This window comes from Lissotriton helveticus, chromosome 9 (genome assembly GCF_964261635.1).
Source record: "Lissotriton helveticus chromosome 9, aLisHel1.1, whole genome shotgun sequence".
Classification (NCBI taxonomy): domain Eukaryota; kingdom Metazoa; phylum Chordata; class Amphibia; order Caudata; family Salamandridae; genus Lissotriton; species Lissotriton helveticus.
Window position 1 is genome coordinate 443,149,100 of NC_136070.1, and position 17,982 is coordinate 443,167,081.

The following is a 17,982-nucleotide window of genomic DNA, read 5'->3' on the forward strand; positions in this document are numbered from 1 at the left end:
CATTGGTTAGTACCTTCTTAACCTTCAAGGAAGTACCCCTATTTGAGAGTTTTCTTGATGAAATTGAGCCCCCACTTGCTAAAACCCTTTTCATGAAATTTAGATATGGCAACCTCAAGACTAATTCAACTCTTGCACGTTGGTCAAGGAAAAATGCTAATGACATTCCAACTGCAGTAGATGTATGCACTATGTGCGAGGGAAACCATAAGGAGGACGACATGCATATCCTTTTCTTCTGCCCAGCATATACGCTGGCCAGAAGAAAGTGGATTAAACCTCTGTGTAATCTTTAAGGAATTAGGTCATGTATGACGGCACTTAGAATAACTAAATCTGATACATCACAAACTATTGTATTCAGTGCCAGCAGATACCTTTATTCCATCTATTTTGTTCGTAGGAAAAAAGGCTTAAAGTTGTAAAAGTCATGGAGTGTTTTCATGTATTTTAAGAGTTGGCTGAGCTGACTGAATTAGACAGCCATGATTGTAATAATTTTATGATTTTTAACTCTCTAATTTTATATATGACAATTATTATCGTTATTATTGTGTGTAAAATGGATTTTAGATTGTTTTAAAATTGAACTACTGTTGAAATCTTTTATGGCAAAATAATTGCCGAAATAAAGAAATAATAATATAGAGGTGAACGCCTTGGGTCCACTGTGAAAGAAACCGAATATGTTCGAGGCATGTGGGCTGCTGAATTTATATCTGTGCATAGATCGCCGCCTAGTGTTGGGTCCGGATGATTGCACATTGTTGTCCTGGAAGAGTCTTCGAAGTTTCACGAGATAGGTGGCTCCTCCCTCGGACTACAATGCGCATGGGAATCCTCTCCATCCCCAGATTGTTTTTCTCCGCCATTGGGTTCGGATGTACTTTCCTAGTCTCCAAGTTCGGAATCAAGAAAAACTTTTCAAAAGGCCAAAAGGCCTTCGGTCTGTCGATATTGTTCAGCGCTCGGTGCGATACTTCTTACAAATTTGTTGCACTCCGGTCGTCGAATCGGGCCGTGAGGCCTTCTCGACACCACGTGGACCGACCGTCGATGGAACGAAGTCCATTCAAGTACTGCCCGCAGTGCAACTCGAAGTTCCCGCACACAGACAAGCATCCGGTGTGCAACAAATGCCTATCTCCAGACCACAATGAAGATAGTTGCCTAGCCTGTGCCCAGTTCCGATCGAAAAAACCTATCCGGAATCGACGGGCGGCAAGGCAAGGAATGCAACTGTCGGCGCCAGAGCCCGAGAACATCTTCGATGACGAAGAAGATCTAGCGAGCGGATCAAGACGAAAGACAATACTCGGAGCACGACTCCGAATATTACCCCGAAGAGGGAGAACTAATCGTCGATCTCAATGAATATGATCAGGACGTTGTAGCAGTTGAGGACGACTCCGATGACGACGAGGGGCGAACCGTGAGTACACCGCCCCATATAGACACTACACCCCTATCAGAGACTCAGGTCGAGGCATCGCCAGTGGGCCTTAGCTGAGATCAAAATCCTCGTTCTACAGCCCCGCCATACCGCCCGGCTATGAACATAACAAAAGAGCCCTCTGAGACACGACATACGTCAACGGTTCCATCGAAACCGAAACTAGTCGACAATACAGTCTTCGGACCGAATTACGTCGAACCGAAGGTGACAAAGCCAAAGGGCGTCAACCCGAAGGCCACAGTAACAATACAACCTTCGAAGACAAAGACCATCGAGTCGACATCGAAGACCAAAGCTATCGAGTCGAGCTCGAAGTCGAAGGCCGTCGAGTCAACGTCAAAGCATTCAGGGACAACACTACCAGTTCAAGGTCCTACCATTTGGTGTCACAACAGCTCCAAGAGTGTTCACCAAATGTCTAACTACAGTGGCAGCACATCTCAGAAGGCAACACATCCATTTACATTATCTGGACGACTGGCTAATACACGCGCCAACAGCCCAGCAGTGTCCCAACCACGTGTCAAAGACCATACATCTACTGCACAGTTTAGGATTCTCACTAAACTACACAAAATCACATCTACAACCCTCCCACGTCCAACAATACCTGGGAGCAACAATAGATACACTGGCAGCCAAAGCATATCCCAACACAACACGGGTCAAGGGAATGCAGACGTTAATACAAAAGTTCAGACGACAACACTCACTACCAGCTCGAGTGTTTATGCAGCTAATTGGCACGATGGCCTTGTGCATATTCATAGTCCCTCATGCCAGGCTACATATGCGTCCGCTACAAGAATGCCTAGCAACGCAGTGGAACCAGGCTCACTGGCAACTAAAAGACCTAGTGTTGGTGACCAGTCGGGCATACAACTCTCTGCACTGGTAGAATCCACAAAACCTTTGCAAAGGACGACTGTTCCAAGAGCCTGTCCCACAAATAGTGTTAACCGCAGACGCATCCCTAGTAGGATGGGGAGCCCATGTCCTACACTACACAGTACAGGGACTCTGGACTGTACAGCAAAAGAAAATGCATATCAACCTTCTGGAGTTGATGGCCATCTTTCTAGCCCTAAAAGCTTTCACGACACACTTATGCAACAAAGCTGTGTTGATCCGGACGGACAACATGACAGCTATGTATTACATTCAAAAACAGGGAGGAACACACTCACCACAGCTGTCGCACCTAGCTCAAGCAATGTGGAAATGGGCCATTCAGAGGAACATTTTTCTCATGGCAGAACACCTCCCAGGCAAGGACAATCAAGTTGCCGACCTACTCAGCAGGCACAGCCAACAGATGCACGAATGGGAAATTCACCCCAAAGTGCTCCAACCATTCTTCCGGAAGTGGGGACACCCGGAGATAGATCTGTTTGCCACAAGCGAAAACACAAAATGCCAGTACTTTGCCGCCAGGTTCCCACATCCGCAGTCGCAGGGCAATGCGATATGGATGAACTGGTCAGGCAAATTTGCGTACGCTTTTCCCCCAGCTCCATTAATACCGCTAGTGGCATGCAAAATGCGCCAACATTCTCTGACACTAATCCTAGTTGCTCCCACATGGGCAAGGCAACCATGGTACACAACGTTCCTAGAACTGTCAGTAGTACCTTATCAAAGACTGCGACTCACACCCAGTCTTCTAACTCAGAACCATGGCGAAATCCAACACCCAGACCCGCAACAGCTGAACCTGGCGATCTGGCTCCTGAAACCCTAGAGTTTGGATACCTCAACTTGCCTCCAGACTGCATGAATATTATCAAAGAGGCAAGAAAACCCACTACCAGAGCATGTTATGCAGCAAAGTGGAAACGTTTCGTCATTTACTGTAATAACAATGCCATTAACCCACTTGATGCTTCCACTCAAAACATCATTTGCTATCTCTTGCACCTACAACGTTGCAATTTAGCATATTCATCCATCAGGATACACCTAGCTGCGTTATGGAAGGACTTAAACGCGTAATTCCTCCAAGACACCCACCTTCACCAGCCTGGAATCTAAACGTTGTTTTAACCAGAGTTATGGGACCACCTTTTGAACCACTACACTCATGCGAACTACAATTTCTTACTTGGAAGGTGGCTTTCCTTATTGCCATTACTTCGCTTCGAAGAGTTAGTGAGCTGCAAGCCTTAACTATTCAAGAGTCATTCATTCAAGTACATGCAAATAGGGTAGTTATTAGAACAAACCCTAAATTCATGCCAAAGGTGGTATCCCATTTCCATATAAATCAAACTGCCAGTGTTCTTTCAGAACCCACAGACAGTAGCCGAGAGGGCCTTGCATACACTAGATGTCAAAAGAGCACTGCTCTATTACATAGACAGAACTAAGGCATTTCGAAAAACAAAACGGTTGTTTGTTGCTTTCTCACCACAACACAAGGGTAACCCTATTTCAAAAGCAGGTATAGCCAGATGGATAGTTAAGTGCATCCAAATATGTTATTTGAAGGCAAAACGCACCTTAACGGTTCCCCCAAGAGCGCATTGCACACGCAAGCTAGGGGCATCCATGGCTTTCCTGGGAAATATTCCTTTACACGAAATTTGTAGAGCAGCCACATGGTCTACCATACATACTTTTACAAAACACTATTGTGTAGATAAACACCAAAGGTATAACGATGGACCCTTCCTAGTGCCAGCACCTAACTACCTTTCACCCCAAAATAATAAGTAACCCTAAAATAACTAAAGGGAATTGTGTGCACACTGACTGGCACCCATCTTTACTGTGCCTATTCCTTATGGAATCCAAGTACAAGTCAAACGACCGCAAAGGTGCACCACAAAGAGCAAGAAACAGTCTCAAATGTTATTAATGAACAAAAAAGAATGTTTTTCGTTAGCAAGATGTTGATATTCTTCAAGTAGTCTTTATTTTCAAATATTCAATACAACGTACAGCCGACGCGTTTCGTCCCAAGCTGGGACTTCTTCAGGGCTTTTATGAGTGTGGTCTGTACCTTTTGGAATAAAAAGTGCAGACAACAAAGAATCCGGAGAACGTCTTCCCAGATTCAATTTTCCACTGTGCAGTTTGGTGTATGTATTTTTTGTTTTTTCATCCAATATGGAACAGACAGGGTTAAACTATATGCTCATGTACTTGTTGAGGACAAGGATTTGTAGGGTTCCTGAATATAGGCAAATGTTGGTCTCACAACTCAATATGTTTATAGCTCTTTTTCACGTTCTGTAGTATTAACGGAATACCAGGGGACAAGAGGTCCTATAAGTCTCTGGGAAGAGGATGTGGGCACTGTATTCCAGTAGGCCGTTCGTATTAAAGCAGCCGGCGCCCATCCACAAAGCCTTCGTCCCGCCGAAACACCCGCAAAGACGCTGTGTTTCGGCGGGACGAAGGCTTTGTGGATGGGCGCCGGCTGCTTTAATACGAACGGCCTACTGGAATACAGTGCCCACATCCTCTTCCCAGAGACTTATAGGACCTCTTGTCCCCTGGTATTCCGTTAATACTACGTTCTCCGGATTCTTTGTTGTCTGCACTTTTTATTCCAAAAGGTACAGACCACACTCATAAAAGCCCTGAAGAAGTCCCAGCTTGGGACGAAACGCGTCGGCTGTACGTTGTATTGAATATTTGAAAATAAAGACTACTTGAAGAATATCAACATCTTGCTATTGTGTAGATGTACATTCCAAACAGCAAGCCGCTATAGGACAGGCTGTTCTAAAAACTATTTTTCAGACTGCTGCAGCTGACACAGGTAGCCACCGCTGAGGGAGATACTGCTATATATTCTATGCACAGATATAAATTCAGCAGCCCACATGCCTCGAACGGAATATGCTACTTACCAGTATGCATCTGTTCTTGGCATGTAGGGCTGCTGATATTTATATCGCCCATCCACCTCCCCGGTGCCTGTCGCAGCTGTAGCATTCACTCTTTGGCTGGACATCTCTTACTGTACTATACTCCATCTCTGCCACAATGGCGAAAAACAATCTGGGGATGGAGAGGATGCCCATGCGCACTGTAGTCCGAGGGAGGAGCCACCTATCTCGTGATACTTCGAAGACTCTTCCAGGACAACAATGTGCAATCATCCGGACCCAACACTAGGCGGCGATCTATGCACAGATATAAATGTCAGCAGCCCTACATGCCAAGAACAGATTCATTCTGGTAAGTAGCATATTCCTTATTCACCCCAACCACCAGCATGTTGCTCCAGAGGGCACACATTTGCAGTACAAAAGGCACTGTGATAACCCCAAAGGACAGGAAACAAATGCACCTCTCAGGAACACGCAGTCCAGTTACAAACCATATGTAAAATTTGTAAGAACCGAGTCCTGCTTTGTTATCTGTCTAAGGGCATGCCTCTGTTAGACCTCTTTGCAACTTAGCAGTGTTTCAAATGTTAATGTGTCTTAGGCAGGTGATGGCACAACTTCAGTCAAGGTGAGGACTATTCCTCTCGCAGGATAATTCACATATGACGCATGTCCATGACACCTTCGTTTTTGTACAGACTATACATTTCCAAATGGTTTGAGGCGGAGAGGGCGCACTGAAGGTTGTATGGTTTTGTTGATGTGGGACATGAGTATATATTTCTATCCCACAAATTAGTTTTGGAGCTTCGGTAACAGTTTCTGGTTCTGTTCCCAAGTGCTAAGCGTTCTAAACTAGAGTTGAGCAGGGATACACTGATAAAGAAAACCAGGGTCGCTAGTAATATTGCGTACTTCTATCTTTTGGAAACTTAAATCACAGTGAATTGTAATTACTGTAGAGCGTCCTGAACAAACATAATTCATTTATATTTTGCCATTGAAAACTTCTGCAAACCCTTACTTCAAGACTTTTGGTGAAATTTGAGTTTTTGTACTCTGTTTTTTTTTTTCTAGGTTGGTTTAGACAAAATGGCAACCAAAGACACAAAGCTGATTTACATGACCACTGGGGTTCTTTTGCAGAAAATTGTTGGTGCCAAAAGCCTAGGAGAGTTTACTCATATTTTCATTGACGAGGTAAGATTTTAATGGATTTTTCAAGTGTTGTACGTTCCTAGTTATTGTTTCTTTCTACTTCCTCATTTTCAGCTCCTTATACAAAACACTATCACAGGCCATCCCCACCTACTATCACTCACATAATTTGGTGCAGGTCTAAAGTTGAAGGAAACCTGGAGCGCTGGGATTGTGTGCAATACGCATCTGCATAGTTTTTAATCCTAATCCCTATAACCTAAACATGTAACATTTGCAAAACCGTTTTATAAGTGTTAAAATCGTTTGTATGTCTCATTAATGAGTATAAAAGTGATTTCACAGTTTTATACATTGGTTAAGATTGAGACTTCGTTGAAACAAACAGTAGCATTTTGTTATACAGTAACTTCAGCACAACGGTTATTTTTGGACCACATATTTAAAGAATATGGAATTGCCAGTTTTGGGTGAAGTGTGCTAAATATACTATTATTGCTCTCTCTTAATTCTCACGAACTCTATTTACTTTCATCAGCATTTCTTTTGACATGTGCAGAAGGCTGAAAGATGTCGAAGCTTTTGAAATCAAAGTCTGAGTCTTCTCTTTTCTCGCTTCAGATTTTAATAATCAGATTTGACGCTGTAATAACCTTCTCTTAGCTAGATAGATAAAAAAACTTGCCTCAGAACTATGACCTTTAGCTAAATCAATGTGGCCCCTAGTAGGAGATACTCTGTAATGTCTTGGACATCACCCACTGTATTGGACCAGGGGTGCATGTAGACTGGCACTACGGTGGGGGACTAAGATGTCAAACATTGGAGGCGAACTAAAGTGATATACAATTGTGCAGTGAGGATATACTACGGAAATGCTGCTTATTTCAGTATAGATGAAGTCAAAAGGTCAAAGCTTGCCACCTTGATAAGTGGCCAAACTCTCCCTCCGTGGCGCCATGGAGTTACGTCCACGGCGCCAGAGTTTGGCCACTTATGAAGGTGGCAAGCTGTGACCTTTTGAGTCCATCTATACTGAAATAAATACTAGTTCCAGAATATATCATCACAGCACAATTGAATATCACTTTTAGAGCCCTGATGAGTTCCACAAATTGTGATTTGGGAGCGAAACTCGTTGGATAGTTTTATGAACAATTATGGATTTGTAAATAAAGAAAGAATTTAAAGAACCCTAAATGGACTTGAAATGTGCTTCTTTTAGTGCATCTCCTTTTGTTAATTTTGCATATAGAATCTGTAACCAGTGGCACCAAAGGGTGTCAGGTGCATGTAGTATTGTGCCAGATTGTTATAAATATGTTGGCAGTGTTCTAGTGATGTGCTATCTAAAAGGTCCGTCACCCTGCATCGTCTTTGCTTTGAGGTTGGAGGCCGAACTAACAAGGTGGGCTAAGAGGTCAACCATTGAATGCCGGGCTTACACTTCAAGCAATAGAGCAGAGATATTCCTAAGCAAATACAAGAAAATAGAGTGTTAATTTGTGCCATTTAAACATATTGATCAAACCTGATGGGATAATAGTAAACCTGTTTTAGTCGATTTGGCAATGTTTATAGTCAAAGATCTTTAAAAAGTGCAATGAGTGAATTGACATCTGAAAAGCGGCTGCTACAAATTTCAATACAAATCACTTTAGAACTAGTTTTTGCCTCGTTATTACAAGATGATGGCCCTTTATGCCAATTTTGCGAAAGTTCCTTCTGTGACTTTGACAATTAGCCCATGAAATATTTTTTATTTGAACTGCAGAAAGACCCTCCTTTCTGACTGTTGACCAAAGGTACATTTTCAGTCTGCTCATCGGGCTGCTGTACTATATGCTTATTTGTGCAGATCTTCGAATATTGAGCTTGGTATGTTAATGTACCTGATTTTAGGATGTGTTACTGGCAAGATTTGGGTCTGATTCCTAATGCATCTTCCATTCTTCCTGAGATTGAATTAGTGAGAGCCAATCGGATGGCAATATTACCATCTGCTAATCACTTTGCCCCTAAACTGCTCTGTTTTAAATCAAAACAAAAGTTATGCTTAACACACCACGTTGATCAGGTCTTCTATGAGATGACTGACATTTATCATCCAGGCCTAAAGAAATGGCAAAAAAAGTAGTTGCCTTTAAATAACTTTGCTACAAATGGTCTTCTAGCATGCAAATTATTACTTCTAGCACCAGAACACTTCCAATGTGCTGCTGATGGGCAATGTCCTCCAAAGAGGTAACTTAAACATAAGTTATGCCTCTGAGTAGCATATGTTATAATAACAATTCCAATGCTTTTATTTCTGTTCTGAAGCCTGCAGCACAGTGTCAAATTCACTGAAGTATCAATGTTATTTTCAAATCCTGCAGCGGCAACGTGCTTTATAAAATGCAACATTTATTATGACTTTCTCCAAAATTACTTTAAGAATGACCATATTCTCCTAAATGTCTATATTAATTATAGCAGTTAGCCTGGCCTAGTGGCAGAAAGGGGCAACTTTGAATTGGGTGCAAGAGGGACCCCAAACAGACAACATGGTTACCAATTTGTTGATATAACACTGATGCTTTTGACAGACCCAGGCTTGAAGAGGCAGGGCACAATGATCCAATGCTTAAACAAACGGTGGTTGCTGATGTACTGTAGAAAATCCACACAAGGCATACGTTAAAGCAGATTTTAACCCTGTCTTACTATGCCATTTGAAAAGATGATCACATAGGTGTGCCCTATAAACAGCAGAGTATGTTTCTGGTTAGACGTAAATTATATTTTCAGGCGTCACATGGCTGAGCTATCTCTGTCTCACCATAGGTCAGGTGCCAGACAACTGAGCTATCCGTCATGTAACAGTTCTTCATCACAAAAGCCACAACTCTTCATTTCTGTTTGATTCTAAAATTGCTACGGGCCCTGCGTTTACTGCTTGAGGGCACCCATTAAATATACTGAAAACTTACAGATGCAAGATATGAGTTGAGTTGAGTTACTTATAAAGTGCCATGAACGGTCTACGGCTGACTGACTAACCACACTTGGAAAGATATGAAAATAATCAAATAAAGAGATTCATTTTACGAGCCTTCCTAAATATAGAGGGGTCCTCTATTTTGTGTAGCCCAAGAACAGTGCATTTCCAATAGTGGAACCAAGAAAAGAGAAGGAACATCCCTCTTTACACTTCGCCTACCATACCTTTCTAAATCGAGGGACTGATAGCAGAAGGGAAAATAAAAAATGAAGGAATCACTTAGATTTGGAAGCAAAGACAGAAGCAGCATGGGCCCTGTTCCATTATAGGTACTGTGGGTATTGTGGAGTGCTTTATAATAGATCCTTCAAGAAACTGACAACAAGTGCGGTTTGTCAAGCCTCAGGACCTATGAAGCTTCCTGAAATGAATGTCACGTGATCCTGCCATATTCTGAACACCTTTAAGCTTGTAAGTAGCTGACTCAGAAAGGCCAACTTAGCAAGCATTAGAATTGTTAAATCTAGAAATGATGGTAGCATTGACAACACAGACTTTCAAGTGGTAAGGAATAAAATGGTTTTGGAGATGTGGTCGAAAGTGGTAACCAGGACTTTCATCTCTGTTGCTCTACCCCCAGCCACCCCAGTAGCCGACCATGGCCCGATTACTATTTGCACCACGGAATGTGATTTACCATGTAGTATTCTGCTTGATAATCCCTTTTCTGCGAGGTTTAGCACATACATTAAGCTCCAACTCTGAATAGGTGGTAAACGTGTGCAGGGGCTGTGGTAATAGTGTGTTGTAAGGCGCGGTTTAGGTTTATGGGAAGGGGTAGGGAGGGTAAAGTAAAGAGGCGAGAATGTTGGCTGCCTTGTTTGAAGTTTGGGCTAGGGTCATAGAAAGGTCTGAGTTGTAATGCAGCCTTTTCCCACAGTGATATAACCTGCCCAATTTTCCAGTTGTTTAAAATCTAGTTCACTGATTCAGAAACCAATGTGCAGTAACAATGGACCTCTTACAATAGTGTAAAGAGAATTCCACAAAGGAGTTCTCCTCTTCACAGTTCCAAATCGGGAACCATATCTTTTATAGGCACCTTTATAAGTGGGCTGTATGGGCAGAGGTGTCACGACAAGCAATGAAAAAAACAAACAAAACCTCCTCAACGTGTAAATGTTTTTCAATGCAGCAGCCTGCCTTATACTGTGTGTAATAGAGAAGTGAGCGAGTCAACAAATAAACAAGGAGAGGCGAGCCAGAGCCAAATCGAGAAGAGCGTCTGGCTGGTTTTAAGAGCCGCTTCATGCGCCGAGCCATAAAAAATGTTGGGCATGTAAATAGTGCCATAAACCATATAACAATATGATAACGTTTCTTTAAATTAAAAAAATATATACTTTTGAACATTTCACCTTAATAGATCAGCAGTCCTGCCAAGCGTCACGCAATAGGTTTGACACTCACGCATTTCAGTGCCGTGACCTGCATCACCGCACTGAATGCATTTGTCACGCATTTTTGCCACCTGTGCTAGCGCGCCAGCAGCTCCTGTGCCCGGGCTCTCTGAGAGTGCTGCTCTCAGCCCGACTAGTGCCTAAACAGTAAACTTAGACGGCAGCTGAGCTCTCTGAGCTCGTGAGCGGCGCCGCACTACAAATGTATCTCTCTGCTCTGCCAGTCCGACAAGTCTGTTGCCCTGGAAACTAATACGAAATGGTGCAGTCTGCAGGGGGCCGGCCCGGGCTGCCGACTATGTCGATACAGCCTCAGAGCTGTCAATCACGTCGGTGGCGCACCACAGGGGCCAGGATTAATCTGGATGTGCCGGCCTGGGATAGGGCCGTCACGTCCGGAGGAAGCAGGAAGTGCAGAAGCGGCGGGGGATTAGACTGCAGGCTGCGGTGCACGAGACGCAGTCTCGCATCATCATGGCCACCCGCCGCGGCCCCCTGTGCAGCCCCGGCGTTAAACACAGCTTCAGGCTGCAGCGCACCTTGACCACCACTGTGGCAGCTCAGCTGAGCCGGCGACAGCTCTGGCCACCACCAGGAAAACTGCCGAGTGAGTTAGCAGGCAGCAGCGCGTCCCTGCGCTGCGGCCTGCGGCAGGCTTGGGATCTTATCTGGCTACACTGTAAAACATTTTGGAAAAGGGGGGTGGTGATGGACAGAGTTTCTGAATGATGCAGAATATTCTTACCAAGTCTAGAGATCATGGTTTTAATCCATCACCGTTTTTTAGCTCAATGCACCATCCCAGCTCAGAACCTGGCTATATACACTGTAAAACATTCCCACATCACGTGACCCTGGAGCTGCAGCATATTTTATTCGCTCAGGAAGCCTTCGTGTGTTTAGTGAATTAAACCCAAATCATTACTGTAGAGTCATCCTGCTAAGACACACAGTCTCTGAATCCCGTGCACCTATAGGCTGTGGGAGAGCGATGGCGTGGCATAGTTTAAACTTTTGACGCCAGCGCACGCAGCCGGGAGCCCGACTCTCCTGCAGCTCCGACCGTGTTGTGCTGTGCTGCGCTGCTTCCGGGGCTCCTCCCCCCCCGACCCCCCCCCCCGTGGAAATGAACACTTACTAGTACAAGGCTACCGACCCCCAGCATACTTGTGGGTGGCCGCCGCTGGAGTTGTGGCCTAGTGCTGTAGTACTGCAGCCTGGTCCTCAGGTATGTCAAATAAAACTAGTTCCATGCCAGTCACAATGTATTTGCGTGTAAAGTATAAACATATGCACGGTAGAGTCTGCCTCAAGGTGTCCTTTTACACACTCGTGAGCTAAAGCGTTAGAGTATTTGTGTGCCTAGTGCTCACTTCTGAAAAGATGGTGTCACCACACAGCCACAATCCTAGCATCGGCCATCTTCAGACTGACACATCCTTTAAACGTAAAAAAGCGGTGGTGCCGGAATAGCTGATTCATAATTGCTTGAGTTGTTGTCACGTAGAACGGGTGCAAGAGTATATTTTCAAAGGAAGTGAAACATCTAGAAGGAAAACAGCGGAACGAGAGGAAAATCGTTGGGAAATTAGCATGCGATTCAGACAGGTGCATTTGCCTTGTGGCCTGATGAGGTATGCTCCACGGAATAAGACGTGCCAATGGGCCTTTTATACCAAAAGCCTCCCATTGCCTTACCTCCACAGGCCCGTTTATCCTGCAGTGTCAGCCCTCCGTGCAGCGCATGCATATTGGGTCAATAGTGAGGGGTAGACTTCTTTTATGCAGTCTATGGCACGCACGTTAACTTCTGGAGTTTTGTTTTTTGTTGTAGCTGCAGCCTCAGTAGGCCCTATTTGTGACTGGACCAAAAGTAGAATGAAGGTAGGAGTGTGTTCTCTTTGAAGTAAAAGACAAACCACACTAGACATGACAGACACATGCTGCTGTCTGCTCTGACCGCACTCGGTTTGTGTAAACGATCATCCTAGGGAGTCATAGGTCTCTGGGGACATCCCACCTTATTCCAGTATTTTGGCATTCAGACCAGTGTTTCATGCAAACGGAGAATTTCCTGCCACAGAGCACGACAGAATGAGTGAGAGAAGAATGTCCCCTACATCATTTTTTCAGAGGTGTGACACGACACTAAGACAAAGAGAAGGGGAGGGAGAGACTAGTCAGGAAAGCAATAGGAACATTGTATAATAAGGCAGTGGTGTACGATGAAGATGCAGAGGTATCGGAGAGAGAAAGGGTGAAGCTGAGAGGGAAAAGGGTGAGGCTAGGGAGAGAAGATAGAGCAAGGGAAAGCAGGTGCTGAGCAGGAATGAGGAAGAGACATGGGGCAGGGGAGAAACAGGCACTGAAATATATGGGACAAACATGGAGAAGTAGGCACATGGTAAGCAAAACGCTGACAACTGGAAAGAGACAAACTGTGCAAGATGAAAAGGGCCAGGAAAGAGCCAGAGAGCAGAGCAACACAGATGAGAATAGCACTGATTTACTTAGCAGGAATCAGTTTATAATTGGAAGAGCGCAGTGTGTCATTAATCACCCTGTACTATAAGTAAAGTTACAGCTCGTCTGCATTAATTGCAGTCACTGTCTGCCAGTCTGTATCATGATTACATTTGTTTCACAGTAAAATCAGTTTACAAGCGCCCTAAGTTAGTGCCCTTCATTTTCTGGTGCTTTTCAGCAGTTGTAAGCGATTCTAATTTTTTGTTGCTCAAATGGGTGTAATTTCTAATATTTTAATGTCTCTCTCATCTTTATTGCTTGATTTTGCTCGCTAAAAGTGTCACTCTTAGTCGCTGAAATGTCACTCATAATTACTCTGAAGTTATGGAAATGTCACACACAGCAATCTGAAACCTTGGCAGCTATGGATCAGATTATACCACTGCATTGAGACTCATTTATTAAAAGTGATAGTTGTTAAACTGGAACGTAGCAACATTTATCTCCCCCTTCAGGCCTGACAACAATAATTCTTAATAAATTAAGAGGCAAGTCAGGTGACACGTGCACCCTAAATGTGCCTAAATTCTTATTTGACATGGAATCATATTATAGGGTATTAAATCAAACACAAGTTTGTACTGCACACATACTGAACTCAGTGCTCTCATATTGTAATAATGAAGAACATGGAGGTACGGTGAATTTATGCCTAGGATCACACAATTTGTCCAAGCGGGAAAGCAAAGACCAGTATTTCAATTTAATTCTATACATTTCAGTAAGCTTTATTCGATTTAGTAAGTGGAAACCATAAAAGCAAAATATTCTATTCATGTCTCTCCTTCTCTCCTCTCTCAATGTATTGAGACTGAACTATTTTGTCAGATGCCCGATGGAGCTACCTAGTTTAGCTATAGGGGAGATGGGCCGTGGACTCCCTCCTTGGTATTCACCTACCCAGTCGGCCTTTAGACAGACTTCATTTCGTCTCAACTTGTTGTCTCTTCCCCTATCCTCCCTTTCTCACCTTCCCTGCCCCCTCCCCTCTACACTCCATTTATTTTGCCCTCCATGTACTTTAAATGTTTTCCCATTGAGACCTAGCTATTTGGCCAATGGCCGGTGGAGGTACCTGATGGCTATAGAGGAGATGGGTTTTGGGACTTCCCCCTTGACCGTCACCTACCCAGCCGGACTTTGGGCAGACTTGCTTCCATCTTTCTGCCGTATCTCCCTCCTACCCCTTTACCCTTCCCCCCTTCCCCTCTACACTTCACTTATCTCGTCTTCTATGGTCTTGTAATTGTTTGTCTAGCAACTGATGTAAATTGGAACTGATGTAATCTTGTAATTTTGTGGAACCTCATGTAAAACGCTCTGATGCCTCCGGGTCTAGCCAGTACTATATAAAACTCTTAAAAATAAAAAAATAAAATAAAAACATATATATAAAATGCAGTTACTGTCTGCAAGTTAAAAAGTCAAATAAAAAGCTAACTAGACATCTAACAATCATACTAAGGGTGGGCGTAAAATCCGTTTCGCGGGCGAATTTGCGGATTTTCCGCGATTTAGCGATCTGCGAATCTCGCGAAATCGCGGTAAAATCCGCGGGGACGAATTTTCAGCCAAGCAAGGGTTACAGCAGCAGGTGCAAAAGCTGAACCTAATTTCTTTGTAACCTTTTACAAAAGGGTTACAAAGAAATTAACTTCAACTTGGGCACCTGCTGCTAAGTGCTTCCTGGCGCCTCGTTGCCTACTTGCAACTATTCTCTGACCCTGCTCTGACCCTTGAAGCAGGGTCAGAGAATAGTTACAAGTAGGCAACAAGGCACCTGTCCCAGGAATTAAACCTCATCAGGAAGCACTTACAGATATAAAAAAAACAGGAAGAAGGGAGAGGATGGCAAATACACCCATTTTGAGTTGTCAGGAGGGGTTAAACTAAGAGACCTTTACATCACAATTTTCATATGCATTTTGCTAAAAATAAAAAGCTGTATGTTCTGTAGGGGCAACTCAGGAATCTGGCCCTTCAGAGATCCGGCCTCTCTTTCTTTCTCTCGTTCTCTCTCTCCCTCTCTTTCTCTCTCATTCTCTCTATCTCTCTCTTCCTCTCCTTTCTTGCTCTATTTATCTATTTCTCTCTCTTTCAAGTTCTTCCTCTTTCTCTGCTTATCTTTCTTTCTCCGTTCTCTCTCTTTCTCTCTATCTCCCTCTCTTTCTTTCTCTCTCACATCCTCTCTTTCTCGCTCTCTCTTTCTCTCTTTCTTTCTCTCGCCCTCTTTCTCTCTTTCTCTTTCTCTCTCTCATCCTCTCTCTCTCTCCCTCTGTGTCTTTCTTTCTTTCTCTCCCTTTCTCTCCCTTTCTCTCTCACATCCTCTTTCTCGCTCTCTTTCTCTCTTTCTCTCTCTCTCTCTCTCTCTCCCTCTTTCTCTTTCTCTCTCATCCTCTTTCTCTCTCTCCCTCTCTGTGTGTTTTTCTCTCTTTCTCTCTCTCTTTCCATGTCTCTCTCTCTCTTTCCATGTCTCTCTCTCTCTTTTACTTTCTTGCTCTTTCTCTGTCTTTCTTTCTTTCTTTCTCTCTCGTTCTCTCTTTCTCTCTCCCCTCTTCTCTCTCCCTCTCTTTCTCTCCCTTTCTCTCTCACATCCTCTCGTTCTCGCTCTCTTTCTCTCTCTGTCTCTTTCTCTCTCTCATCCTCTCTCTCTCCCTCTCTGTCTTTCTCTCTCTCTTTCCATGTCTCTCTCTCTTTCTCTTTCACTTTCTTGCTCTTTCGCTCTCTTTTCTTTCTCTCAGTCTCTCTCTCCCTGTTTCTTTCTTTCTTTCTTAATTTCTTTCTTTCTTTCTCTCCCCTCTCTCTCTTACTCTCTCTTTCTCTCCCTCTCTTTCCCTCTCTCCCTTTCACTTTCACTTTCTTGCTCTTTCTCTGTCTGTCTCTTTCTTTCTCTCTTTTTTCTTTCTTTCTTTTTTCTCTTTCTTTCTCTCTCTCCCTCTCTTTTTTGAAACATTGCAAAGATCTCGTAGATGACAAAGTACAAACAAGCATTTGCAATGCAATAGGTCTCGCATGTTTTGTATTTACGTGACTTAGCTGTATTGATATTACAAATTACAATGTCTTTTAATTTTTAGAAAATTAAATTAATACTTAAATAAAAGTGATTTTAATTTATAATAGCAATAGCTTAAACTTTTGTAAATAACTTTTGTGTAGATTATGTTCAGTGTATTTTATTGTGCCGAAAAATCCAAGAACAGAAGTGAAATATTAACATCTTTTTGTGACATTTGTAATAAAGTTTGAAACATTGAGAGAACATATTTGAACCAGTTGTTGTTGAATGGTTGCGCAGATTGATGCTGGGGTGGTGCTGAGTGGTGCTGTGGTGGTGCTGAGTGATACTGGGGTGGTGCTGAGTGATGCTGGGGTGGTGCTGAGTGGTGCTGTGGTGGTGTTGAGTGGTGCTGTGGTGGTGTTGAGTGGTGCTGTGGTGGTGTTGAGTGGTGCTGTGGTGGTGTTGTGGTGGTGCTGTGGTGGTGCTGAGTGGTGCTGTGGTGGTGCTGAGTGGTGCTGTGGTGGTGCTGAGTGGTGCTGGTGTGGTGCTGATTGGTGCTGTGGTGGTGCTGAGTGATCCTGTGGTAGTGCTGAGTGATGCTGTTGTGGTGCTGAGTGATGCTGTTGTGGTGCTGTGGTGGTGCTGAGTGATAATGTGGTGGTGCTGAGTGATGCTGTGGTGGTGCTGAGTGATGCTGTGGTGGTGCTGAGTGATGCTGTGGTGGTGCTGAGTGATGCTGTGGTGGTGCTGAGTGATGCTGTGGTGGTGCTGAGTGATGCTGAGTGATGCTGAGTGATGCTGTGGTGATGCTGAGTGATGCTGTGGTGATGCTGAGTGATGCTGTGGTGGTGCTGAGTGATGCTGTGGTGGTGCTGAGTGATGCTGTGGTGGTGCTGAGTGATGCTGTGGTGGTGCTGAGTGATGCTGTGGTGGTGCTGAGTGATGCTGTGGTGGTGCTGAGTGATGCTGTGGTGGTGCTGAGTGATGCTGTGGTGGTGCTGAGTGATGCTGTGGTGGTGCTGAGTGATGCTGTGGTGGTGCTGTGTGATGCTGTGGTGGTGCTGAGTGATGCTGTGGTGGTGCTGAGTGATGCTGTTGTGGTGCTGAGTGATGCTGTGGTGGTGCTGAGTGGTGCTGTGGTAGCGCTGAGTGGTGCTGTGGTGGCGCGGAGTGTTAATGTGGTGGCGCGGAGTGTTAATGCGGTGGCGCGGAGTGTTAATGTGGTGGCGCGGAGTGTTAATGTGGTGGCGCGGAGTGTTAATGTGGTGGCGCTGAGTGTTAATGTGGTGGCGCTGAGTGTTAATGTGGTGGCGCTGAGTGTTAATGTGGTGGCGCTGAGTGTTAATGTGGTGGCGCTGAGTGTTAATGTGGTGGCGCTGAGTGTTAATGTGGTGGCGCTGAGTGTTAATGTGGTGGCGCTGAGTGTTAATGTGGTGGCGCTGAGTGTTAATGTGGTGGCGCTGAGTGTTAATGTGGTGGCGCTGAGTGTTAATGTGGTGGCGCTGAGTGTTAATGTGGTGGCGCTGAGTGTTAATGTGGTGGTGCTGAGTGTTAATGTG

At 44.3% G+C, this 17,982-nt stretch overlaps 1 protein-coding gene across 2 annotated transcripts in view; it reads left to right on the top strand.

Moving 5' to 3' along the window:
• TDRD9 (tudor domain containing 9) overlaps positions 1–17,982 on the top strand; it is a 2,642,469-nt gene that overhangs the window by 456,884 nt on the left and 2,167,603 nt on the right. For both annotated transcript variants that reach the window (XM_078660267.1, XM_078660268.1), the window contains exon 5: positions 6,373–6,495. In XM_078660267.1, coding sequence (XP_078516393.1) covers positions 6,373–6,495 — 123 coding nt within the window. The remainder of the gene's footprint in view (positions 1–6,372; positions 6,496–17,982) is intronic.